This window comes from Macrobrachium nipponense, chromosome 7 (genome assembly GCF_015104395.2).
Source record: "Macrobrachium nipponense isolate FS-2020 chromosome 7, ASM1510439v2, whole genome shotgun sequence".
NCBI classification, from domain to species: Eukaryota; Metazoa; Arthropoda; class Malacostraca; order Decapoda; family Palaemonidae; genus Macrobrachium; species Macrobrachium nipponense.
This window is the reverse complement of record NC_061109.1, coordinates 19,772,501-19,798,465: the sequence shown is the minus strand read 5'-3', so window position 1 is coordinate 19,798,465 and position 25,965 is coordinate 19,772,501. Positions and strand designations below refer to the sequence as shown.

At 41.9% G+C, this 25,965-nt stretch overlaps 1 protein-coding gene and 1 long non-coding RNA gene across 2 annotated transcripts in view; one reads left to right on the top strand and one right to left on the bottom strand.

Annotated features, from left to right (window-relative positions):
- The window catches only part of LOC135217073 (serine hydroxymethyltransferase, mitochondrial-like), a 60,228-nt gene that overhangs the window by 24,993 nt on the left and 9,270 nt on the right, over positions 1 to 25,965 (top strand). The window contains exons 4-9 of the mRNA XM_064252756.1: positions 16,471 to 16,640; positions 20,685 to 20,889; positions 21,451 to 21,590; positions 21,862 to 22,027; positions 22,489 to 22,588; positions 25,581 to 25,736. Of these exons, the coding sequence (XP_064108826.1) occupies positions 16,471 to 16,640; positions 20,685 to 20,889; positions 21,451 to 21,590; positions 21,862 to 22,027; positions 22,489 to 22,588; positions 25,581 to 25,736 (937 nt within the window). The remainder of the gene's footprint in view (positions 1 to 16,470; positions 16,641 to 20,684; positions 20,890 to 21,450; positions 21,591 to 21,861; positions 22,028 to 22,488; positions 22,589 to 25,580; positions 25,737 to 25,965) is intronic.
- Positions 22,505 to 25,965, bottom strand: part of LOC135217074 (uncharacterized) — a 33,990-nt gene continuing 30,529 nt past the window's right edge. The window contains exon 3 of the long non-coding RNA XR_010315038.1: positions 22,505 to 23,691. This is a non-coding gene — a long non-coding RNA (uncharacterized LOC135217074). The remainder of the gene's footprint in view (positions 23,692 to 25,965) is intronic.

Sequence of the window (25,965 nt, the reverse complement as noted above, 5' to 3'; positions counted from 1 at the left end):
GAAGTCATCTTCCAAAACCAAGCCTAGCTCTCAATCTTCAAGTGGTTTGGTGAGTAATATTGTACCCTCCTCTAACATTATGAACGCTCCTTGTAATATTTCAGGACCTTCTCCGAATGCAGATCCTACGGACTCTGCTTCGGAGATCGCAAGCCTTAAAGCTGCGCTTATGAAAATGGAGCGTAAAAATGGGCTGCCATAGAAGGTAAGCAAAGTAGTGCTGTGGAAAGTGATGTGAATTTCCCCAGTGAAGTGGAGGAGGCGTCTGTTTGGCTTCACAATGCTCCCAGGCCTAGACCTCTTTCAAGCTCCCAAGCCCAGAGGAAAAGGAATGTCAAAAGCCTTACGGAGGTTATGGAGGATCCCCACCAGTCAGACGTCTCTTCGGCAGAATCTGTAACGTCACAGACTGCCAGAGAACGCATTAGAAAAAGCGTTCTACGTGAATGTTTTTCGTCTTCGGAGAATTCCTCACCTAAAAGAGGATGGAGATCAGCGGATCGTTCTCGTCCCTTGAAGAGGATCTGGGAAGAATCGGGCATAAACTCGAGTCCGGAACGTTTTTCGGAGGACTCCCCGACAGAGATTAAGAAAGCAAAGGTTTTGGCTTCTCCCGCTAAGTCGTGGAGAATGGAGAAAGAATGCTCTCCTTCCTCTCGTTTAGACCAAAGAGAAGAAACGACTAAGATATCAAAGGATATGCAAGAGTCTATTGCTTCTCTAGTTGGGGTTCTTTCGAGAGATCCTCCAAGAAGAAAGGATGTTAATCTTCCTATGAAGAAGTAAAAAAATCCTTACTATCAACCTCCCAGAAAGAAGATTCTTCGGATGAAGGGTCTATTTTTCACAGACCCGCGAGTTCGGGAAGGGGCGCGACGGCGCCAAGCCAAGGCATGAAGCGCCAGCCGGATAGCGCGAAGCGCCAGCCTGAGCGCGAAGCGCCAGCCAGCCGCAAAGACCTACCAGTTAAGCGCGACGCGCCAGCTAAGCGCGAAGCGCCAACCAGGCGCTATCCGATATCGTATGAGACGGCCAAGCGCGAGAAGCTAGCCAGGCGCGAGGCGCCAGCTGCGCGTGAGGATTCTTACAAGCAGGAAAAGACAATCAGGCGCGAAGCGCCAGCCAGACGAGAAGCGCAGCCAGGCGTGATGCGCCAGACTGCCGAGAAGCGCCAACCAGGCGAGAAGCGCCAGCCAGAAGCGCCAGGCTGTCGCGATGAGACATACAGGCGCGAAGCGCCAGCCAGACGCGACGTGATAGACGGCCGCGAAGCGCCAACCAGGCATGAAGCGCTAGTCGAGCGTGAGGTGCCAGCCACGCGAGAGGAGCCAGCGAGGCGTGAAGCGCTAGCCGACTGCAAGGCTGCCAGCCACGCGAGAAGATTCAACCAAGCGCGAAGCGCCAGCCAGGCGCAAGGCGCCAGCTGAACATGAAGAGCTGGAAGAGCGAGAAGTTATAAGGGGTAACAGAAGATCTTTATATAGTCATGTAATGTCTTCGGATAGCGAGTCTCCTACAAATAGAACCCTAATTCAGGAAGCAGCCTGGTACATCAAAGTTACGGTTTCAACCTCCATGTCTCAGGATGTTTTAGTGGATAAGAAAGGGAGAGCTTCTAGATCTGTCAGTCTCTCTCCTTCTAGGAGTATTTCTCCTAAAGGGAATAGGTCTACGGACAAAGATTCTAATAAAAAAGAGCTCGCGCTCTCCTCTATGATGAGTTGGACGAAGTGTCGGAGGAAGAAACCCCGAACAATGAGGGGGTATCTAACTACAAAGTGTTAGCCTCTCTTCTCCTGCAAGAATTTGGAGACTCTCTAAGCCCTGCAGCTCCTCCTTCCCCGAGATCTCTGTTCTCCAGTACGAAGATTCCTAAATCTTCTTCGTATTTAAAAATGAAACCAGCCATGTCAATGAAGAAGGCTATTCAATCTTTAAATAATTGGATGAAGGTGAAGAAGGAAGCTTAGAAGACAGTTTTTTGCACTCCTCCATGTAAGCTCGGGGGTAGGAGGAGAATATGGTATAGGACAGAGGAAGCGATGGGACTTATGCTTCCATCTTCCGCAGAGGCGGATTTTTCAAGCTTGGTTGAAGCATCGAGGAGACATGCTTTGAATACAGCTAAAGCATATTGGAGCATGTCAGAATTGGATCAGCACCTCAAGGGACGTTTTCCATGTACTAGAAGTTTTTAACTTCTTGGATTGGTCCCTTGAGTGCTGGCCAAGAAGGCAAATGAACCAGATGTTTTAGAGCCTGAGGTTTTGCATTGCATTTTATCCTGTATGGATAAGGCGGTTCAGGATGGTTCGGGGGAATTGTCATCTCTATTTGGAGCAGGAGTAGTGAAGAAGAGATCATTATTTGGTTCATTTCTAACCAAAGCGGTATCTCCTTCACAAAGGTCAGCCCTTTTATACGCTCCTCTCTTGGATCACCTTTTCCCTTCGCACTTGGTGAAGGAGATTTCAAAGTCTCTTGCTGAAAAGGCAACCCAAGATTTATTAGTACAATCCTCCAAGAAATCGAGACCAACAGTACCAGTGGCGAGGAAGACTACTCGTACTCCGGTAGTGTCCTCTCGCCCTCAACGGAAAAGACAGCAGAAAAAGCGAGGAAGGTCCCTCCTTTCGGTCTTTCAAGAGATCAAAATAGCAGCGAAGTCCTCCAAACATCTGTAGGGGCCAGACTCCTAACTTCGTAGGGGCTTGGGCGATAAGGAAAGCCGATCCTTGGACGCTAGCAGTCTTGGGGAAAGGTTACATTATACCTTTTCAGGACAGACCACCTTTGTCAAATTCCCCAAAGGAACTGTCGGCAGAGTACAAGGACCCTGTTCTGAGGGAGACACTTCTTCAGATGGTGAGTAGGAATGGAAGGACAAAGAGGCAATAGAAGAGGTTCAGGATCCTTCCTCTCCGGGGTTTTACAACCGCCTGTTTTTAGTTCCGAAGGCATCCGGAGGATGGAGGCCAGTCTTGGACGTGAGCATTCTGAACAAGTATGTGGAAAACGAAAAAAAAAAGTTCTCGATGGAGACTTCTGCCTCGGTGCTCTCAGCCCTGCGAAGAGGAGATTGGATGGTCTCTCTAGACCTGCAGGATGCATATTTCCACGTTCCTATTCACCCGTCATCAAAGAAGTATCTCAGGTTTGTGATACAAGGGAAGGTCTACCAGTTCAGGGCCTTGTGCTTCGGCCTCTCCACGGCTCCACAGGTATTTACGTACCTGATGAGGAACGTAGCCAGATGGCTACATCTGGAAGGCATAAGCGTCTCTCTTTACCTAGACGATTGGCTGATAAGAGCGAAATCCCAGGAACAATGTTTGGAGGATCTGAAGAAAACACTAGAATTGGCAAAAGAATTAGGACTTCTCGTGAATCTTGAGAAATCGCAGATGATCCCCAGTCAGGACTTAGTCTATTTGGGGATTCAGATGAATTCACAGGTTTGTTTCATTGCCACAATTACCTGACAGATATATATATAGCTGTATTTCTGACGTCGACAGAATTTCAAAAACTCGCGGCACACGCAGTGGGCGGCCAGGTGGTAGTACCCATTCCCGCCGCTGGGAGGCGGATATCAGGAACCATTCCCATTTTTCATATTCTATATCTGTCGCCGGTCGGTAAACAACTGTTACAGACCTCTGCTCAGGATTTTTTGGAATTTGATCGCTTTTAAGTATCTGATTGATTTTTTTGGTATTGAATTGGATTGTTGAATTGGCATGCGCGATAGTGGACCGTTTTTTGATTTTGGATTGACTTTTCTATATAAGATATGTCTGGATCAAGTGCTATGAGTTTCAGAGTGTGTGTGAGGGCTGATTGTAAGGTGAGGCTACCGAAAGCATCGTAGACCCCACACAGTATGTATGTTGTAGGGGGCTTAATTGTTTGATTGATAATTGGTGCAATGAATGTGAGAAATTGACCGATGATGATTGGAGAGTATATGAGTCCTATCGCCTTAAATTGGTTTTAGCGCGATAGGATCAGGAGTCTTCCTCCAGGAGTGGTTCTACCAAAGGTAAGGCTAACATCTCTCCTACATTAACACCTGTAGTGTTTACAACCCCTAAACCTGTGTTGCCTTCGGGCTCTGATTCTGTGTCGGGAGAAGCGAATGCTCTCTCTCTGATTTTGGAGTCTCTTCGCACTCTGGAGCCAAAGTGAAAAGCCTTAGAAACTGGCTCGGTGCAAGTGTGTTGATCGTGCCCCCAGTGTTGTGGAGGGGGCGTCAGATCGGCCCATAATTGCCTCTAGGCCTAGACCTCTATCAGACTCCCAAGACCCAGGGAGTAGGTATGTCGAAAGCCGCAAGAGGGTTACGGGGGCTTCCCACCGATCTGGCGTCCCTTCGGCAGGCCTTGTAGCAAAGTCCCAGGCTGCCAAGGAGCGTGCACGAGCGCGCGTCCTGAAAGAGTGCTTTTCGTCCTCCGAAGCGTCCTCCCCTGCGCAAGGGGTGGAGCGCTCGGAGAGACTCTCGTCCTCTGAAAAGGACGTTTCGTGCGGAGGACGCTTCACGTCCTCTTTCGCCCACTTTCGTCGGAGGACGCGTATGACTGCTTTTTCCGCCTCAGAAAAGAGGTAGATCTCCTCCGATGAGGACGCTGGGTTGCGTGCACAGGCACGTATACCTGAGAACAGGTAGCTGTACCTGTGAGAAGGAAGGAGGCGTCCCCATCGCCCCTCGTCTTCTCACAGGATCAGTCCTGCTTTCCTCTGTTCATTCTTCCCCGACTAAGAACATTCTTTTGGTCCCTTCAGGACCAGCTATCCTCGCTTATGGCTCAGAGGACTCGCCCAGCAGCAGTAGCCTAAGCGGAGGAAGGACCTTAGACTGCCTGTCAAGAGGACTAAGCAGTCTCCTTCTCCTTCACCTACTTCGTCTCGTTCGCCGATCGCTTCTCCTTCGGCGATTCGCCGATCTCGTTCGTTCCTCTAGAAGGACGTTACGTTCAGGACGCTTTTGAGGAGGACGCTCTGCACGACGTTCGACAGGACGCTCGTCGGACGCTAGGCAGGACGCTAGGCGGGAACGCTTGGCAGGACGCTTGGCAGGACGACTTCGGCAGGACGTTCGGCAGGACGCTAGTCAGGACGCTTGTCAGGACGCTCGTCAGGACGCTTGGCAGGACGCTAGGCAGGACGTTCGTCAGGACGCTCGCCAGGACGCTAGACAGGACGCTCGGCAGGATGCTCGGCAGGACGCTCGGCAGGACGCTTGGCAGGAAGCTCGCCAGGACGTTCAGGGCTCTTTTCAAGACGTTTTTGGGGATTCCGACCAAGAAGTCGTACCCCCAGACGCTAGTTTACGCGCACAGGCACGTATTCCAGCGAAAAGGTCTTCCCTTTCATTTGAGAAACGTAAGGACGCTTCTCTGGCAAGTGAGATTGCCGCGGATGGCGCTAAGGACGCTCGTCCTCGTCAGGACGCTCTACCTTCATCGAGTAGTAAGCGTCATAGAGAAGACAGCCGAAATAAGGCTGCCTCTAGCAAGGATAGGGGTCCTTTGATCAAGCCAAGACCCGACATCAGGACGCCCTCTCCGGACAGACGGTCTCCTCTTCCGTTTAGAGAAGAAAGAGCTAAGTAGTTCGCTGAATCGGTTGAAGAGGAACCTTCTGCGGCCCCTTCCCTCTCGGACTATAAATGTCCTCGTGCGACTCTTGCGTTCTTCTTTTGAAGACAAGTTTCAGCCCGCAGCTCCCAAGTCTCCTCCGGCGCCAGTTTTACTTCATCTAAAACTGGAAAAACCCCGGAGTTTGTAGAGATGAAAACTTCTTCTCTCCACGAAACGTGCCTTTAAGAAACTCCAAGATTGGATGATACGAAGGAGAGATCAAGGCAAGACGACCTTCGCCTTGCCGCCAGCTAGACTTAGCGGAAAAGGGGGCATTTGGTATAGAACCAAAGATGAAGTAGGAGTTCGTATCCCTTCTTCGGCTCAAGGAGATTTCTCCAGCCTAGTGGATTTGCAGAGGAGGTCTCTTTTACCCTCTGCTAAAGTAACCTGGACCTCTCGGAGACTGACCATTTGAAGGGTCTGCTCAGACGCTGGAAGTGTTCAACTTCCTTGACTGGTGTTTGGGAGTTCTGGATCTGCAAGCGAGAAGCCCAGAATCTCTCAGTCTGGGGGAGCTGTCCAGCGTGTTAGCATGTATGGACAAAGCCGTCAGGGATGGTTCGGGGGAGGAGATCGTATCTCATTTTGGAACGGCTTTATTAAAAAAGAGAGCTTTGCTGTGCAACTTACACAGCTCGTTCTGTAACTCCAGCTCAGAAACGCGATTTGCTGTTTTACGCCTCTTTCGAACATCTCTTTCCCCCAGACTTTAGTAAAGGACCTGACGAACAGTTTGCAAGAGAAGGCAACTCAGGACCTTTTGGCCCAGTCTACAAGACGGTCAGCCGTACCTTCAACCTCTTCACGCTGCGGTTCGACCGCCGAAGAAAGTTAAGCCCTTTCGTGGGGCTCCCCCCTCGAGAGCAGCTCCTCGAGGGAGAGGGTTTTCACGAGGAAGAGCTTCCTTTAAGCCAAAGCCTTCCAAGTGAGAAGCATGTCCTTCAGACACCAGTCGGAGCCAGACTGAGTTTTTTGTCGGGAGCGTGGAGAGAGAGAGACACGGACTCTTGGTCCCTCAAGATCGTGGAGCAGGGGTACAAGATCCCCTTTTTAGATCTTCCTCCTCTTTTTACGACTCCCAGAGACCTTTCTCCATCCTATCAGGGAGAAAAGAAGAAAGTTTTATTCGATCTCCTTCAGGCAGATGATCGACAAAAGAGCGGTGGAACAAGTCGCGGACCTGGGGTCTCCAGGTTTTTACAACAGGATCTTCCTAGTACCGAAGCAGTCGTCAGGTTGGCGTCCCAGTTCTAGATGTAAGCAGGCTCAATCTTTTCGTGGAAAAGACCAAATTCACGATGGAGACGCCTCATTCTGTTCTGGGAGCCTTGAGACCGGGCGACTGGATGGTGTCCTTAGACTTGCAGGACGCGTACTTTCACATCCCGATCCACCCTCTTTCAAGGGGGGGGGGAAAGTATCTAAGTTTGTCTTAGACAAAAAAGTGTGCAGTTCAGAGCTATGTGTTTCGGACTGACCACGGCTCCAATTGGTGTTCACAGTAGTAATGAGAACTAGCGAGGTGGCTACACTCTTCGGGAATAAGAGTTTCCCTGTACCTCGACGACTGGCTGATCAGGAGCGTCGTCGAGAGAGAAGTGTCTGAAGGACTTGCAGTTCACTTTAGCCCTAGCGAAGTCCCTGGGACTTCTGGTCAACCTCGAAAAGTCGCATCTGACCCCAACACAGTCCATCGTGTATCTGGGGATTCAGATGGATTCAGTGGCTTTTCGACGCGTTTCCGTCCCAGGAACGTCAGCGGCTTTTTTTTACTAGGCTTAGAAAAGATCTCAGCCGTTTCTAAGGAAAGAGACTTGCTCGGCGAGGGAATGGATGAGTCTGCTGGGGACCATTTACCTCGCTAGAAAGGTTTGTTTCCTTGGGAAGACTGCACATCAGGCCTCTCCAATTTTTCCTTGCGGACGAGTGGAAGGCCAAGGACGATCTCAATGCCATATTGAGAATATCGTTCCGATCAAGAACCATCTAAGATGGTGGTTGGACCCTCAGAAGCTTCAGGAGGGCGTGTCCCTAAGTCTTCTGAGGCCCCGACCAGTAGTTTTGTTTCAGATGCTTCCATCACGGGATGGGGAGCAACACTAGGAGGGAAGGGAAGGCCTAAGTGTCCAGGCTCCTGGAGAGGGGTACAGGTAGCCTGGCATAAATAAAGTTCAAAGAAACTGGCAGCTAGTTATTTTCTGTCCTGCAGTTCTTCGAAAGGAGTTTGGAGAACAAGATTGTTCAGATAACTCGGACAATACCACAGCACTCGCTTATTTAAAAAACCAGGAGGAACACACTCCAGAACGTTGTTTTCCCTAGCGAGAGAGATTCTGCTGTGGGCAAAGAGAAAAAAAATGTGACTATCCTGACGAGATTCATTGCAGGAGTGCAAAACGTCAGGGCAGATCTTCTCAGTCGTCGGGAACAAGTCCTACCGACGGAATGGACCTTGAACGAAGACGTTTGTCGTTGACCTGTGGACGTTGTGGGGAGTCCACTGGTTCGACTTATTCGCGACGTCAAGGACAAGAGACTTCCTCTTTACTGCTCCCCGGTCCTGGATCCAGAAGCAATCGCGGTAGACGCTTTGCTTTGGAATTGGACGGGCCTAGACTTGTACGCCTTACCACCATTCAAGATTTTGGGGGAAGTCATGAGGAAGTTTGCGGCCTCGGAAGGGACGAGGTTAACCCTGATCGCTCCGATGTGGCCAGCGAGAGAATGGTCACAGAGGTCATGTCTTTCCTTGTAGACTTTCCAAGGACATTGCCCTGGAGGAAAGATCTACTCAAACAGCCTCACTTCGAAAGGTTTCACCAAAACCTCTCCGCTCTGGGTCTGACTGCGTTCAGACTATCGAAAGTTGGCCAGAGCGAGAGGTTTTTTCGAAAGCAGCTGCGAGAGCAATCGCACAATGCGAGACGTGCTTCCACAAGAGCTGTTTACCAATCGAAGTGGGCTTCCTTCAAGGCATGGTGTAAAAAGGAGAGTTTTCCTCTTCCTCGACCTCTGTGAACAAATAGCTGATTTTCTGCTCTTCCTCAGGAATGTGCAGAAACTTAGCGGTCCCTACCATCAAGGGATATAAAAGCATGTTGTCAGCGGTTTTTAGGCACAGAGGCCTCGACCTGTCTGACAACAAGGACATTCATGACCTTTTAAAGTCTTTCGAGACCTCGAAGGTTCCTCAAATGAGACCTCCATCATGGAACCTTGACGTAGTCCTTACATTCCTTATGTCAAGCCCTTTCGAACCGCTTCAGGCAGCGTCTCTTCGAAACCTGACAAGGAAGGCTCTTTTCCTAACTTCTCTTGCGACGGCTAAGAGAGTTAGTGAAATTCAAGCATTTAGCAGTTAATGGGATTCAAAGGGGACAATGCTGTCTGCTCGTTGAACCCAACTTTCTTGGCGAAGAATGAAAATCCTTCGAACCCTTGGCCCGAAGACTTTCGAGATCAAGGGTTATGTCAAGTCTGGTGGGCCAAGAACCAGAGAGAGTCCTGTGCCCGGTCAGGGCTCTCAAGTTCTACTGGCATAGAACGAAAGAGGTAAGAGGTCCCTCAGGTAATCTTTGGTGCTCTGTGAAGAGACCAGAGTTACCTTTATCGAAGAATGCTGTTGCTTTCTTTCTAAGGGACATCATTCGGGAGGCTCATTCATCTTTCCAGAAGACTGATTTGAGCCTCTTCCGAGTAAAAGCGCACGAAGTTCGAGCCGTCGCTACCTCTCTTGCCTTCCAAAAGAACATGTCAATCAAGGATATCCTTGATTGCACCTTTTGGAGGAGTAACCCCTCTCCGTCTCGACTCACATTAATAAGGGATGTGAGAACGATTTATGACAATTGTAATGCACTGGGGCCATACGTTTCTGCGGACACAGTATTGGGGTCCGCCGGAAGTAGCTCTTTTCCCTATCCCTTAGTTAGGATTAGGTTAGTTTGTTGTGTTTTTAGGTTGTGGTGAGTCTTATGTGAAGATCTCCCATCCTTTAGTTAGTTTTAAGGGTTTTTTTGTGAATAGTTGGTCAGGTGGTGGTCAGTTGCTTCGTTACCCTCATTTGTATGGCCTCGATGGTCTTGTCACGTTGAGGTCTCGCACCCGTTGACAGATCATCCAGAGCGCACCAGCACTACAGGTCTCCACCTGGCTGGCAACTCTGTTTTAAGCAAAAGCAGCCTTACGTGACAGTAATCACATAGTCTACTTTGCAAACAGGTGAGGAACCAAGATGTATATCATCTACTTAATTTAAGTTTCCTAAAAAATCCTATTCTGTCTCTCTTCCCCACCATCCGAAGGTGGGATTCAGCTATATATATATCTGTCAGGTAAGTGGCATGAACAAAATGTTATTGTTATTATACAATTAAGTTTGTTCATACTTACCTGGCAGATATATATAATTAAAGTGCCCGCCCTCCTCCCCTCAGGAGACAGAGGCATTAATAAAAATATGAATAGAAAATGGGAATGGTTCCTTGATATCCGCCTCCCAGCGCGGGAATGGGTACTACCACCTGGCGCCCACTGCGTGTGCCGCGAGGTTTGAAATTTCTGTCGGACGTCAGAAAATACAGCTATATATATATCTGCCAGGTAAGTATGAACAAACTTAATTGTATAATAACAATAACATATTTTCGGGTTTTTCCGTCCCCCAAGAAAGGATTCTTCGAGGGATCCAGAAAGTAACATCCTTCCTAAAGAAGGACAGGAGTTCAGCCAGGGAGTGGCTGAGTCTTCTAGGGACTCTTTCTTCCCTGGAACAATTTGTATCCTTAGGAAGACTTCATCTAAGGCCTCTGCAATTCTTCCTAAAGAGATCTTGGACTTGGAAGAAGGGCCATCTATCGGACACTTTTCCGGTAACAATGGAGGTGAAGAAACACCTAAAGTGGTGGCTGCTCCCACTCAAAAAGAACGAGGGAGTGTCCCTAGAGGTTCGGAACCCAAACCAAATCTTGTTCTCAGACGCTTCAGAGACGGGATGGGGAGCGACTCTAGGGGCAAGAGAAGTCTCTGGCAAATGGAAGAAAGAGCAAAAGGATTGGCATATAAATGCCAAGGAACTATATGCAGTGTTTCTGGCATTAAAATTCTTCGAGTCAGAAGTGAAAAATCAAGTGATTCAAGTCAACGCAGACAACACCACGGCGTTGGCTTATATCAAAAAGCAAGGGGGGACGCACTCGTTTTCCCTATTCGAGATAACGAAGGACTGTTGTCATGGACGGAGGAGAGGAATATAACCCTCCTGACCAGATTTGTAAAAGGGGAAAGGAATGTCAGAGCAGACAGGCTCAGCAGGACGAACCAAGTTCTCCCCACGGAGTGGACTCTGCACGAGCAAGTCTGCCAAAGACTGTGGAACCTGTGGGGAAGGCCGCAGATAGATTTGTTTGCGACGTTCCTGTCAAAAAGAATAGAGAACTTCTGCTCCTTAGTAGAAGACCCGAGAGCGTTAGCGGTGGATGCCATGCTACTGGAGTGGTCGGGACTCGACGCTTACGCTTTCCCTCCATTCAAGTTGCTAGGAGTAGTGATGAAGAAGTTCGTAGCATCAACAGGGATGAGATTAACTCTCATCGCCCCGTTTTGGCCATCCCAAGATTGGTTCACAGAGGTACAGGAATGGACAGTAGACTATCCAAGATCTCTTCCAAACAGGATAGATCTTCTCAGACAACCCCACTTCGAGAGGTTCCATCAAAACCTCCCCGCTCTCGCTCTGACTGCCTTTCGACTATTGAAAGATTGGTCAGAGCAAGAGGCTTTTCAAGCAAGGCTTCGAAAGCAATTGCTAGAGCCCGGAGATCGTCAACTATCCAGGTCTACCAATCGAAGTGGGATGTGTTTAGAAAATGGTGTAGGAAGAATAAGCTGTCCTCCTCCAATACCTCTGTGACCAATATAGCAGATTTTCTGTTATTCCTGAAAGAGGAATCCAATCTGTCCGTATCTACAATAAAGGGATACCGAAGTATGCTCCCAGCGGTATTTAGAAAAAGAGGCTTAAACTTGGCAGAGGATAGAGATTTGCACGATCTGATAAGATCGTTTGAGACGTCAAAATCTATATCCTCTACTCCGCCAAGTTGGAATCTGGATGTTGTGCTCAAATTCCTTACATCAGAAAAATTTGAACCTCCCGATCGTGCCTCGTTCAGAGATTGGACGAGAAAGTGTGTTTTTCTCATAGCCTTAGCGACGGCTAAGAGAATAAGTGAAATCCGTGCCCTAGATTCTCGGGTGGGTTTTAAGAAAGACGCAGCCATCTGTTCTTTTCAAACTCTGTTTTTGGCAAAAAATGAGAACCCTTCGAAACCATGGCCAAGGAGTTTTGAAGTGAAAAGTCTTTCAAACTTAGTGGGAGACGAAATTGAAAGAACTTTATGACCAGTTAGAGCTCTTAGGTTCTATCTTAAAAAGAAAGAAGAGTTGAAGGCATGTAAACAAAGTCTATGGTGCGCAGTTCGGGACACGAAAAGACCAATGTCCAAGAATGCGCTAGCGTATTTTATTAGAAGTGTTATTATGGAGGCTCATAGCGATTGTGCAGAGGATTCCTTTAAAATATTACGAGTTAAGGCTCATGAGGTAAGAGCAGTGGCAACATCATTATCTTTCCAAAAGAATATGTCCATGAAGGACATATTAATGCGACCTATTGGAGATGCAACTCGGTATTTGCATCCCACTATCTTAGAGATGTTAAAATTACCTATGACAAGTGCTTCTCTCTAGGTCCTTTGGTGTCTGCGGATACAGTTCTGGGACTGAGGACACATACCGATCCTTAAACTTTCATTAAAAGTCTAATATTTCCATACCATACCGGTGGGATGGGCTCTAACTTTCTTACCTGACGGCTAGTTGTTGCACAGGCGGCCATGGCCTTGTTTAGGTAAGGAACTGTGAGTTTATCTTACAGGATAGGCTTGGATAAAAACGGTGTCTTTGATTACGTAGATCTCCACTATTTGAGGTGGGTTTTTGTGTTACTACTGGTAAAAGTGCTTGGTGTCGCACAGGCTGCAGTAAGGAACTAGAAATGTGCCTTTTAAACGGAGTAGTATTAAAGACATTGTATAAATTCATACATGGACCTCTCCTTTTGAGACAGTATCAGGATTTTCTGCCGACAGGAGTGCTTGGTGTCGCACAGGCGGCCTTTGGTGCTTTTGACAGTATGAGAATGTGAATAGGTCTTACAAGCGAGGTAGTACAAATTGAAATTATTTTTGTTTATTTTTATTTATTTTTCGTAAAGAATTAGGTGTAAAATAATTGTGATTGAGTTTTTTGGTTGTTTGCAAGGAGTCCGGGGATGACTTCTTGTAATCTTAGAAACAACATTTGGTTAGGTTAAGGTGATCAGGATCGGGATTGTGCTCCTTAGAAAAAGGGTTCTTGTCAAATAAGTGGATTGAAACCCTTTGACATAGCCCTTATAGGATCGGCCAAGTAAGTGGATAAGACCCCTTTGGCAGACCTACAAGAACTCTTAGCAATAGATCAATATCTCGCCGAAGGCTCTTGAGACTAAGCAGACTCCTGGGCATTAACCATGAAGTCTTCAGTCTAAACAGGTAGGAACCAAGGTTTTTATTTTATTATTACCTACAACGATTGTTGTGATTTCTGTTAAATCAGTTATTAGCTGTCTTTACCCTCCTCCAATGGTGTGAATCAGCTATGTATATATCTGACAGGTAAGTTGAATGTATAAAAATGATATTGTTATGATACAATAAAGTTTTATACATACTTACCTGGCAGATATATACAATTAAATTACCCACCCAGCCTCCCCTCAGGAGACAGTGGTGGAGGAAAAAATCTGATGGAAAACGGGAATGGTTCCTATTCCTGCCACCCAGCGGCAGCGCGGTGGATCACCTGACCTACCTGTAGCGTGTGCGCGAAATTCGAAATTCTGTCGGCGCGACGGAGTCAATAGTTATGTATATATCTGCCAGGTAAGTATGTATAAAACTTTATTGTATCATAACAATATCATTTTTATTAATGATGGGACAGTTTAGTACATAATAATAATAATAAAAATAAAAATAACTTGGGTGAAAAAATTAACATTATTTTAGAAACTAAATAAAGGAGTTACTGAATTATCAATCTAACGTTTGTACTTTGCCCCTTTCCTTGCCATATTTAAGAGGTTTCTATTTGCCAACAAGTTTTTGTACATAGCAGGGCATTCTTCTGTAAAGTTGTTACAAATTTGGAGCTCTGCTTTGACCGAGTCCACTTGCAGACAATTTCTCTCATTTGTCCAAGCTGAAGTCATCATTGAGAAAACCTGTTCTGTGTGAGCAATGCTGCATGGAAAAGAGAAAATATAAGCACTCACCTTCTTCAGATTTGTTAAAGGGACCTCACATTTACTGAACAGCTTGAGATAACGTTCCTCACTGTGGCTATCTTTTATCTCAGGAGTATTGATAATTGCCTACACAATCCCATACTCTTCATATAATTCATCCATGTCTATTTCTTGAATGTTACAATCCTTGACACTTTGTTATGAAAGTTTTCTTCAGAGAAGCCATACCTTTCACTTAAGCACTTTATAGCTCTTCCATAGAAAGCAATGAAGTCTGTTTTACATTTCGTCGACAAATCTGGTGTAAGTTGCCTAAGCTTCTTGTTTACTATAAAGCCAAAAAAAACAATCATTTGCTCTTCTATCAAGTTTGCTTTTCAGTTCAGACATTAACTTGAATACTGAAGTTATGCTGAATGTCTTGGCTTCTAGTCTTTCAATTGTCTGAGAACAATTTAAGAGTGTGACTAAGGAAGAAGGAATAGATCTCAGAGGATTCACAGGTATTTCCTTCATCTCCAAAGCACTTCCATAGTACTTTGGGGCACTCCTCTTCACCTATGCTCTGGAAATAACTTTTTAGGACTTCCAAACACTTAAGTATTCTATCAATAGCTGGCAAGAGAGAAAGCCATCTAGTCACAACATGCCACAATAGATTGCAATTGGCAACCTCATCCTCCACAAATTCACAGAATTCCTTCAACTGTGCTGTTCTTTTAGCTGAAATGCTAAAATAGCTGTAAACTTTTAGCACAATATTTTCAACATCAATATCCATTTTAGCTGTAGCAAATTTTGTTGTATTGTGCAAAATAATGTTCTTTTGAGCCATTTTAATTTTCTGATAAACACTGTTGTGTTTTCCATAGTTTACTCTTGCATTATCAGCAGTGTATGCAGACACTTATTCAGATCCAAACCTGAAGTCTCTAGTTTAGATAATAGCTGATTTGTTATGGTTTCGGATGATTCATTGTTATCACTGTAAAAGTCAAGTAACACATGTTGCACTCCCTTCTTAAAATGAAAGTATCTCAAAAGTATTGGGAAACACTTTGTTGCACCTTTGTTTGAAGCATCAGTTGCTATTGAAAAGGGCAATCCATGTTCTTTGATGTACTCCAAATGTGTTTCTACAGAATACGGTGCTAGAATATTTTCACACAAAGCTTTTGTTTTATTTTTTCCACATGTTACTCCCTTCACTATCAATGAGTCACTATAAATTTCTTTGTCAACTTTTACTCCACAATCAACACTTCTGTATGATTGATGATGCTTCACAGCATGATACACTTTACACAATTCTGCAGCCATTATTTTATCATCTTGAGATGATCGAGATGGGCAGAAATATGATAACACTGATGATGTGCCAGCACTATGAGTGTTAGTTTTATGTTTATCTGAGGCAGGATGTCATTCAATTGCAATTTTTCCCCGTGCACAATGGCGTACTGTGCAAAGTGCATAATAATCACCTTTCTGCCTTTAGACAAATCCAAATTCTGTGGTCCATTCATGGTTAAATGTAGTCTTTCTTTTTGGTATTTCTTTAGGGTATTCAATGAAGCGAGAAATAGTCAACCAAATCTCACTTCAACATTCAGCAGAATGACATCTCTGATGCAACGTGTGCCGCGGGACGGTAAGCGTCACTTATATCTTGACAATGACATGTTTAATACCAGTAGCCTACACTGCGGCTCCCACTCCCTGCCTAACGTTCCTAACTGTGACAACAACAGCCACTATATAAAATTATAGGCCTAATCAGCCAGGTTCAGCTCTAATAAAAAAATAAAATAAATTTTGACCATCAGTTCTTACTGTTTTAGTATATGTATTTATACGTATCTATATTTAGTAGCAATATAATATAATGTTTTTTTTAGACAGACACAAAAAGCAGGACATTATTATTGTCCTTCTTAAGGCAAAGCAGGACAGAGGACAGAATGCTCAAAAACAGGACTGTCCTGCTTAAGCAGGACATCTGGCCACCCTCATCATGCTCCTGATTGGCTGTTGATAAGCCAATCACAGGGCTGGAAACTCTGTCTCTCTCGAGAGTTCACATGGGTAGGATCTATGTTCCACCTCTACTGAGGGATATGTCTGTCAAAAGTATCCCTCAGGAGAGGTGGAATATACATCCTACCCATGTGAACTCTCGAGAGAGACAGAGTTTCCAGCCCTGTGATTGGCTTATCAACAGCCAATCAGGGGCATCATATGGGACTGGCCTAGACATCAAATGCACAGTTGATGTGAATCTACTATAGTACATTGGCCAAGTTATAGATTCTGCAGTTCTGAAATAAATTAGCATATTCATGTAGCTCTGCAGAAAGTGCATTGAGACTGTTTTACAAATCTATTGGATTGGGATTCAAAGTATGGCGCCATTTTGACGATAGTCTTGTAGCTTTCAGAATACGTTGCTAAGCAGGCCTGTAACTGTGTGGCTTTCAGGTTGAGGAACTCTGTCGAAAGCGGGCACTAGATGCATTTCGCCTTAAGCCAGAGGACTGGGGAGCCAATGTGCAGCCTTACTCAGGTTCACCCGCCAATTTTGCTGTTTACACAGGACTGTTGAACCCTCATGACAGAATCATGGGGCTGGATCTCCCTGAAGGAGGACAGTAAGAAATTATTATTATTTTTTTAATGTTAGATATGCTTTAATGTTGTGTACGTACTGCACATTACAACCTATCTGAAATACTGTATCTTCATAAGTGCATATTATTTTCCATAAGATCAGTTTTTATATTTTAGTTAGTAATTATCTTCACAGTGTATTAATACCATGTATACATATACAGTATTTGTCTTTTAAAATAAATAAAAATATACTTTGTTCCCATGAAAGAAATAAACTTGTAAGCTGAGTATTCTTGGTACATATCATGGTTGTTGTTCTATATAAACTTCACTTATTCCTTAGACTCCTTAGTGTCAGGATGTGTCCACTGTTGCTTTGGTAGTGGAATTTTGACCTCTGGGTTTTTTAATTTTTTCTTTTTATGCATTTTCTTCATTTGTTGCATTTTTGTGAAGACATTTTCTTGGTATGGTATTGGAAGACTAGGAAGGAATTTTTTAAGCGTCTTCCTCAGTATACAGGTTATTTGTGTAATAGATATGTTGTACTTTCACTATTACTTGGTTAGCTTTTATTTCCATTTTTAAAAAAATGCTCTTGGACTCTTGCTGTAGATGCAGTCCCATTTTGGCTTGTCATATTATCCTAATTAAACTGTGTACCTTCCTGCACTGTGTGGGTTGCAGAAATAAAACTACCTATGCACCTCCTGCACTCTGTAGGTTGGACAAATGAGAGTTACATAGAGTAATACATATCGATAATGATGACTCTTATGCATTTCCTTTCTACATTTGCAGACATGGCTTTCCCATCTGCTCAACCCACAAAGTCCATAGAGACAATGCACTATGCACTGTATTCATCACTTCTCTTATCTGAAACTTCACCTCTGTCATATGTCTTAATATTATCCCGCTACCTATAGCTAGTCTATTCTTCCCTGTTTTGTGCAATTTATTTTTTCCTGTTTTTGGGTGCATCCTTGACCTTCGCCTATGGTTTGCTTATTAGATTGTTTTTATCTCCTCCCATGTTATGAAGTATGTGGTAGCTGCCAGCTCCATAAGGATGTAAGCCCTGTTAAATTTTTCTTTTCAATTTTACTTTTTTCCAGCAATCATGGACTTGCTTCTCCCTTTGCAATTGTACTCTTCAGTCAAACTTGCCACCTTTTGTATGCACTTTCAAACAGCACAACTTTACACCCTACTTTTTTGTATTTTTGTCTTACTCTTTGTCCATCCCAAAACATGTCCACAAACAGAGCCATGCTATTGCTGGCTTATCCTAGCTTTTTCCTGAGGACTGCTGCTTTTATAGAAGTGTCTAGCTGGGCCATAGAACCTTTTCTATGTTTTGATTATAGGAGGGCTGCCAACTGGTGTGTTTGCAGCAGTTACTAATGTTCTCTGTATCTTTACTTCCAATATAAATCTCTGACTATTCCCCCGATAAAGAATAGATAAAGTTAGGCTAGAGTTTGGGAATAGTTGTCATATGAGCATTGCAAGGTTTACCCTTTATATATTAATAGTTATGATTAAAGTGTTAAGGTTGTTAATGAATCATTTCAATCTTTAACCATCTCGATCTTTTTACAGTAAATTCAGTATCAATGTACTGTACAAGTATCACTACATGCAATGAAAGCCAAGTACAAAATATGAAATAGTATAGCAGTGACAGAATCACCCTTACTTGGGAACAAAATTGGTGAACTGAGGCTAATGAAAAGTGATTTGCAACAACAATCATTAAGCTGGCTAGCCTACATATTTTGTGAGTCATTTATCTCAAAGAAAATGTACATTTTGTAAAATAGTTAAATATTGAAAACAACTTGATTATAAAATCCTACATAGGATATATAGTCCATAAATTCCTGTGTCCTCCAGTGCTACAGCCAATGTACAACAGTACTATCAGCGAACACTAGAGCACACCAGTCATGTCAAATGTTACAAGAACATGAGAATTTAATTGTCTGAAAGTAGAATATGCACGACAGTGAGATAAAGGAATTAACAATCTTCAAAAATTATTCATGAGTACTGTAGCATGATTATTATTATTATTATTATTATTATTATTATTATTATTATTATTATTATTATTATTATTATTATTATTATTATTATTTGTTTTAGCAGCCATTTCCGACTAACTCCAATCAGCTGCATAATGTACATTTAAAAAAAATTTGTATGAATAAACTTATTTATATATATTTTAAGAGATCAGTATCTGTTAAGAATCTAAAAATCTTGCAAACATTTGAGCCATCTCCTAGAATGTCCTGCATTCTAGGAGATGATCCAAAGTATTTATGTCTAATATGTGAATATTTAGAGCATTCAATTAAAATTTTTTCACAGTTATTTTGGTTTGACAGGTATCACATTCTGGAGGAGGCTGATTAGACATAAGAAAGCCATGGGTTAACCTTATGTGCCCATTACACGCCTGCACAAAGCAACCTCATGGTTTCTCTGCTTCTGTAAACATTTCTTAAAAGGGATTATTGTAGTCTTTATCCCTCTTAAGTTTGTTATTTTCTAGTGATGCATTTTTATCAGCAATTTCATTAACCTCAATTCCAACATGGCCTAGTGTCCAACACAAGGATATCTTGTGTTGGACACTAGGCCATGTTGGAATTGAGGTTAATGAAATTGCTGATAAAAATGCATCACTAGAAAATAACAAACTTAAGAGGGATAAAGACTACAATAATCCCTTTTAAGAAATGTTTACAGAAGCAGAGAAACCATGAGGTTGCTTTGTGCAGGCATGTAATGGGCACATAAGGTTAACCCATGGCTTCCAGAATGTGATACCTGTCAAACCAAAATAACTGTGAAAAAATTTTAATTGAATGCTCTAAATATTCACATATTAGACATAAATACTTTGGATCATCTCTTAGAATGCAGGACATTCTAGGAGATGGCTCAAATGTTTGCAAGGGATTTTGACGTAGGAAAAATCTATTTCTGGGCGAGGAAATGTGTCTTCTTTAGCACTATTTCTAGTAAAATATTGCTATAATACCAGAGAACTGCTAAATTGGACATGTCAGAAGCCCCTGACTCGCTCACCTATATAAAAGGTGTCGGTATAAAACTGGGGCGAGTGTTAAACACTACCACAGCAACCCCTCCAATTAATATTTTCTTTTATTGCTCTAATAGCAGGATGATGATGATTAATAGAATCTATTGCTTTAATAGCACTTTTTGAATCACTATATATAGTGTAATGTTTGATGGAAGTTTTAGGGATTTTATAGAAAGTCAATGAAATTCCTGCCAATTCAGTGGAATATATGGAGCTATATATAGGCATTCTTCCATGATAATATTTTTTGTCTGTAATAACTGCGAACCCCACAGCAACATCAGATTTTGAGCCATCTGTATAAATGAACATAGTATTTGCATGAATTTCTTGGTGTTCCAAAAAAATTTGTTCGACAGCGTAACTTTGGAATTTCATCTTTTTAAAAAATCGAATAACTCATGGCATACATGAGGCTTATTTCATTTCCAAAAAGGTGTTGAACTTGGAACAGTTGTCTGTGCACCCAGAAATAAAAGAGTAAAGTGGGTTGTTAGATAAGACTTATTAGACCCACGGTGTATGTACTACTTTGCTCACTTGGTAAAGGCAGATGCCATTCTTTTTGAGAGGAGGTTTGTCTTGGAACATTTCGGGCCAACAAAACGGCCAAGTTAGTTATGGGTTTGATATTATACGAAAACATTTGTCTTTATTTTGACAGCCTTTAGTCCTGGCAACATTTTCATCCCAAAGAATCTGGCTAGTTCTAAGGTTATTATGATTGTAATTTTAAAAGAAAGGTGGCAAGAGCAAGTAGATATATGTAACAAGCATAGGAATTAAACTTAATTCATGTAATGAGGCGGCCTAATGTGACGACTTTAACTTTGGATTAAGTAAATCTATGATTTGATCATCATGTTTTTATTGTTTAGTAACACTACGATTTAGATTCTTTTAGTATTGTAGTTTTTTTAAGTATGAGTTGGTTCTCTAAATTTCTTAAAATCTGTTTCAGTTTAACTCATGGCTTCATGACAGACACCAAGAGAATATCAGCAACTTCAATATATTTTGAATCTATGCCATATAGATTAAATCCAAGGACTGGACAGATAGATTATGACAAATTGTATGAACATGCTCGCCTGTTTAGACCACGTATGATAATTGCTGGTGCTAGTGCCTATGCCAGACTCATAGATTACAAGAGAATGAGAGAGGTAAGTGATTTTTTAGACACTAAATTTCACATCAATTCTTTTATGAAATTTTACACAATTGCTGTTAAGAGAATTGAAAACTGATTCAGTTTAAAATATTTTATTGTTCTCACTGTCCTTTACTTTGTGTACAAAAATGGATTTGGCTCTAATTAAAAGATACTCGTATACAACACTGATAACCAATACCCCTAACCCTTAGCAAAGAATTGAAAAATGTCACAATACAAAGCAGCTAAATTTTGTATTTTGTATTAACCTTGCATTGGTTGGTTTTGGTCTGTCACAGTTAATTCTTTCTCTCTTCTACTCAAGAGCCTATCAGAATATTGATACACTGCGTTTGAGTAGTAGAAAGAAAGAATTGATCTCATTAGGTCTGGAACATAATATTAGCCTTTACATCAAGGAGTTTTACAGGGAATGGTTTTGTCAGAGTGATGATTTCATGTAGATGCAAAACCACTGAGGAGTGGATATTGTTAATTTAAAGTTGTTAGTAATAAAAGGTAGTCCTATACGTATTTGAATTAAATTTAGAAGTTTACTTTTTTTGTCCAGATATCAGATGAAGTTAATGCAGTACTTCTGGCAGACATGGCTCATATCTCAGGTCTGGTTGCAGCAGATTTGATTCCTTCACCATTTGACTACTGCCATGTTGTTACAACCACCACCCATAAGACACTGAGAGGACCAAGGTAACCTAATTATCAACATAAGAAAGAGAGTTGGAAAGATGATGTTACTGAAATTAATAACGTTGAAATATGTTTACATACTTGCTTGAAAATTACCAATAAAGTACTAGCATCATCAGAATGAATTTCCACTTACAGCACACTTTCTTAATGATACCAAGTAGAACTTGTTAGCGTCTATGTGTAAAATCAGTCTTGAATTTTAGACATTAATGATTATTAAAATATTTCAAAACTATGAATGCACTGAATGTGAGTTGACTAATTACAGGTCAGGTTTAATATTTTTCCGACGAGGAGTTAAATCCATCAACAAAAAGACTGGAAAAGAGATAAAATATGACCTAGAACAACGCATAAACCAAGCACTTTTCCCAGGGCTCCAGGGTGGTCCCCATAATCATGCTATTGCTTCTGTTGCTGTAGCTCTGAGACAGGTAAGAGAATACCTTAGAATTACTTCCCATTAAAGATCATGACTCAAAAAGTTTGGGCAGCTTAGAATTTCTTCCCATTAAAGATCATGACTCAAAAAGTTTGGGCAGGTTAGAATTACTTCCCATTAAAGATCACAACTCAAAAAGTTTGGTCAGAAAAAAATATTTTCCATGATTCCAGGGAATACCTTTTATAAAATTGTGTCCTTTATTTTCTAGGGAGTAATGAGGTTTTTTCATTCCCATTAAAGATCATGACTTACTGCCGTACTCATGACCAAAGGAAATTGATATTGTTTAGCTCATGAGTTCACTTTACTGTATGAAAAAAAAGTCAAATATCTTACAGAGAATATGAGAGGATTAAGTTATTCACATCCTGGACAATATTTTTGATATCGCACAGTTATCATTATCACCATTTACCTCTTCCCCCTGCTGAGATTTCTTTCCCATTGCAGGCTCAAACCCCAGAATTTCGGGCATATCAAGAACAGGTTTTGAGTAACTGTAAAACTATGGCAGAAGAACTTCTAAACCGTGACTTTGTGCTGGTTTCAGGTAAGGTTAAAATAAATTGGTTTTACTTTTAGTTTTGATATATGTATTTTGTTTGGAACACATGAAGGGTTAACTGCAATTAAAAAATTATTTTGGCTAGCAGTCACAAATATATGGGATGTAACTATACTCTGTTTTTTTTCATCTGTCCATACGCCTGTGGTGTTTTTGTATGGTAACACTGCGTCCCGGGCTTTAGATAGTTACGCTATTTGTAAGTTTTAGGTAAATAAAAGGATATCTGGGTGTACATTTGTACCTGAAAAGTGTTTTAATAATTTACTGTATGCGAATTACACCGTTAATATTCGAAATAGGATATTATTATAATCGTTGAATGTAAGCTGAATGTAACTATCTAAAGCCCGGGACGCAGTGTTACCATACAAAAACACCACAGGCGGATGGACAGATGAAAAAAAACAGAGTATAGGCACCAAGTACTATAAGGGGTATCCCAGTGACCCATTTGAGCTGGCTTACCCTTCATTCCTTGTCACCAGTATATATCTAACATCTCTGTGACTCATGGTTCGTATGATTTACACGTCAAGCATAATTTCTATGTGACCTTTGATTTGTTTCCACATAAATGCTTTCCGTATTGAAATTAATTTTATAATGCGTAACATAAGTGATAACAATGGTCTTTCCTCAAAGAAACTAGACTGTTTTGTGTGTTTCTCTATTCTAAAATTATAATGGTTAAAGTTTTAAGATTTCCAGTTCATTTTAAATTAGTACAGTAATGCTCCAAGTTCATTATTTTTTCATTCAATAAATGTCAGAGATTTTATCATAAGAAAGACATAATTCTACTGTGCCTTGTAGCATTATTTCAATATAGGCACTACGTATAGTACATATCTCAGAGCAAAAGTCAGCTTCAAAAACAAAAAGAATAACAAAGAATCAAGTCGAACAGCAGGCAGCAGTAGACACATGTCTGTCTCAGATGCGGACAAAAAGTAGTCTGTCTCAGATGCGGACAAAAAGTAAGGTGAATGCTTACCATCTGGGTGGGAGGGATTTCTCCCCTCCCATCGGTGGCCCACTACCAATATCCACAATGTTTCAAGTTGAACAGAAGGCTCCAGCTTGCACTAAAAGTAAAGACCAAGGGTTATTTTGTTCTGAAAAATACAAATTACCTTTAACATTCATTTTGTGGACATTGCTCAAGGCCATATAACCAATTCTGAATTCAGGAGAAATATTGGCTGCTTGTGCAGAGCATTTGCCTTAGAGTGAAGTGTGTGAGTGCTATATAGTTTGCTTCTATATTTTAAGCCAATTTCGATTTAATTTCTGAATTTAACCCATTCTAGAATTGGATGGACAATGATAATTATTATTATTAAAAACTGTCTTATGAAATATAAGTTCTGCATACATGTAATTAAGAAAAAAAATTCACACAACTAGTTTTATACAAACATATTACAGTAGTCATGAACTATCTTTTGTGTGTGTGGAATGCGTCCTGGTGCAAAAAGCAAACTATTTAAAAGAAAACAAAGTGCACAAGTTTAGCAAGCTCCAAGATGCTCTCAGATACCTGGTAATATTTATTACCTTATGCCATAATTCACCTGGAGAGAGAGAGGGAAAAGGAGTTTTTTTATTGTTCATATAAAAGTTTCTTTGTAAAAAAAAAAAATTTGTTTATTATGACTTCTTTAATCATAAAATAACCTGAATCACCATTTAGGAGAAGGGAAGATGTAGTTATAAAAAGTCTGGGGAAAAAAAATTAGCTCAACTTCCAAAAGGACCTCTTCCATGAGTAATGAGTTTGCAGTTGAAGAATCATTGCTTCCATAACCAGAACCAAAGAAAAACTAGCACAAGAGGCATAAAAGCAGGTACATACCTAGTGAAGTATAGTTCCACTGTTCAGAGTCAAGAGAATGGTGGTGAATGTGCTGTAATCCACAAGGATGAATTAAGCTCAATCATCTGACTGTTTCTCTGAATAAACTAGAATTGACAGCATGAGTTAAAGCTTTGGAACTAGTTTAAAATGGTTTTACAAACCTTGACTTAAAATTGCCTAAGAATGGTACTTTCACACTTCTTTTTGGAACGAACTAAAAATTGCCTGAGAATGGTTCTTTCACACTTCTTTTTGGAACGAAACTGTTTATTGCTCCTGGATTCCCTCTCGTGTTAGAATCGGTGGTAGTGAATTAGCAGACATTAAATGTTCCTACTCTGATATGAAGAGACCAGTTAGGTCATACACTGAGGAAGTGAGAAGTGAGATTGATGTTCCCCACCTTGCTAATAAGAATGTAAAAGCAATTGAAATTATAGTACATGCACGTAGTCCCAGACCTACAAGTTTTAATACCAACCAAAAGGTTGAAGAGAAGTGACTGTCCCCCACCTTGCTAATGGTAAGAATATAAAAGCAATTAAACTAGCTTAGCCCCTGGCATACAAGTTTCAATGCCAACGAAAAGGTAGAGTTATATCAGTGGATCCCTCCTCACTTGTAAAGATAAGTGAGATGGTAGTCATGCACAATGTGTGTTCACTATGACAGGGTACTATCAGTTGATCACATTCCAGTGTGCTGTTTGGGATTTATAAGCAGCAGGAGAGTCGCTGCCAGAAATCTGTTGCTGAGATTCAAGATGATGTTTTACTTGAGCTTATAATGGCTTTAAGACATTCATATTTTTAAGAATATTGAAATTTAAATCTCCTTGACCTTTTTAAATGGATTTTTCTATGGAGTCATTTCTAAATTACCACGATATCACTGAATGGCCTCCCTTGCCCAAGACTATATGGCCCAGTTTCACACTTTAGTTCATTTATTATTATACGTATAATATTAAAACTAAGCACAATTTAAGTAGTACCGAAATGGTCTTTGTAGATTACTATTTTCATGACAGTTTGTAGGGAATCCATACATTTACATAACAGTGAGAATGCTCAGAGTGTCAATTTTGAAATTTAAAAATGATTGCTCTCATTACAGGAGGAACTGACAACCATTTAGTGTTAGTAGATTTACGACCCAAAGGACTGGATGGTGCTAGAGTTGAAACCGTTTGCAATGCCTGCAATATCACAGTTAACAAGAACTCTGTTCCTGGTGACAAGAGTGCTTTAAATCCTGGGGGCTTGAGATTAGGTAAGTCTTTGGTTAAGCTCTATTCTAGGTAATATACTCATGTGATCATTAAAGGTTTAGTCACATTGAAAAGAAAAGTGCTTCAATATCCATCTCCATAGAGAGGCAGTACCATGTGAGGTGCACTGTAGGCTAGGCATTACTTAAGGTTCTTTGCAGGGTCCCTTCAGTCCATAGCTGCAATCCCTTTCATTCCTTTTACTGCAGCTCAGATCTTATTCTCTTTCTT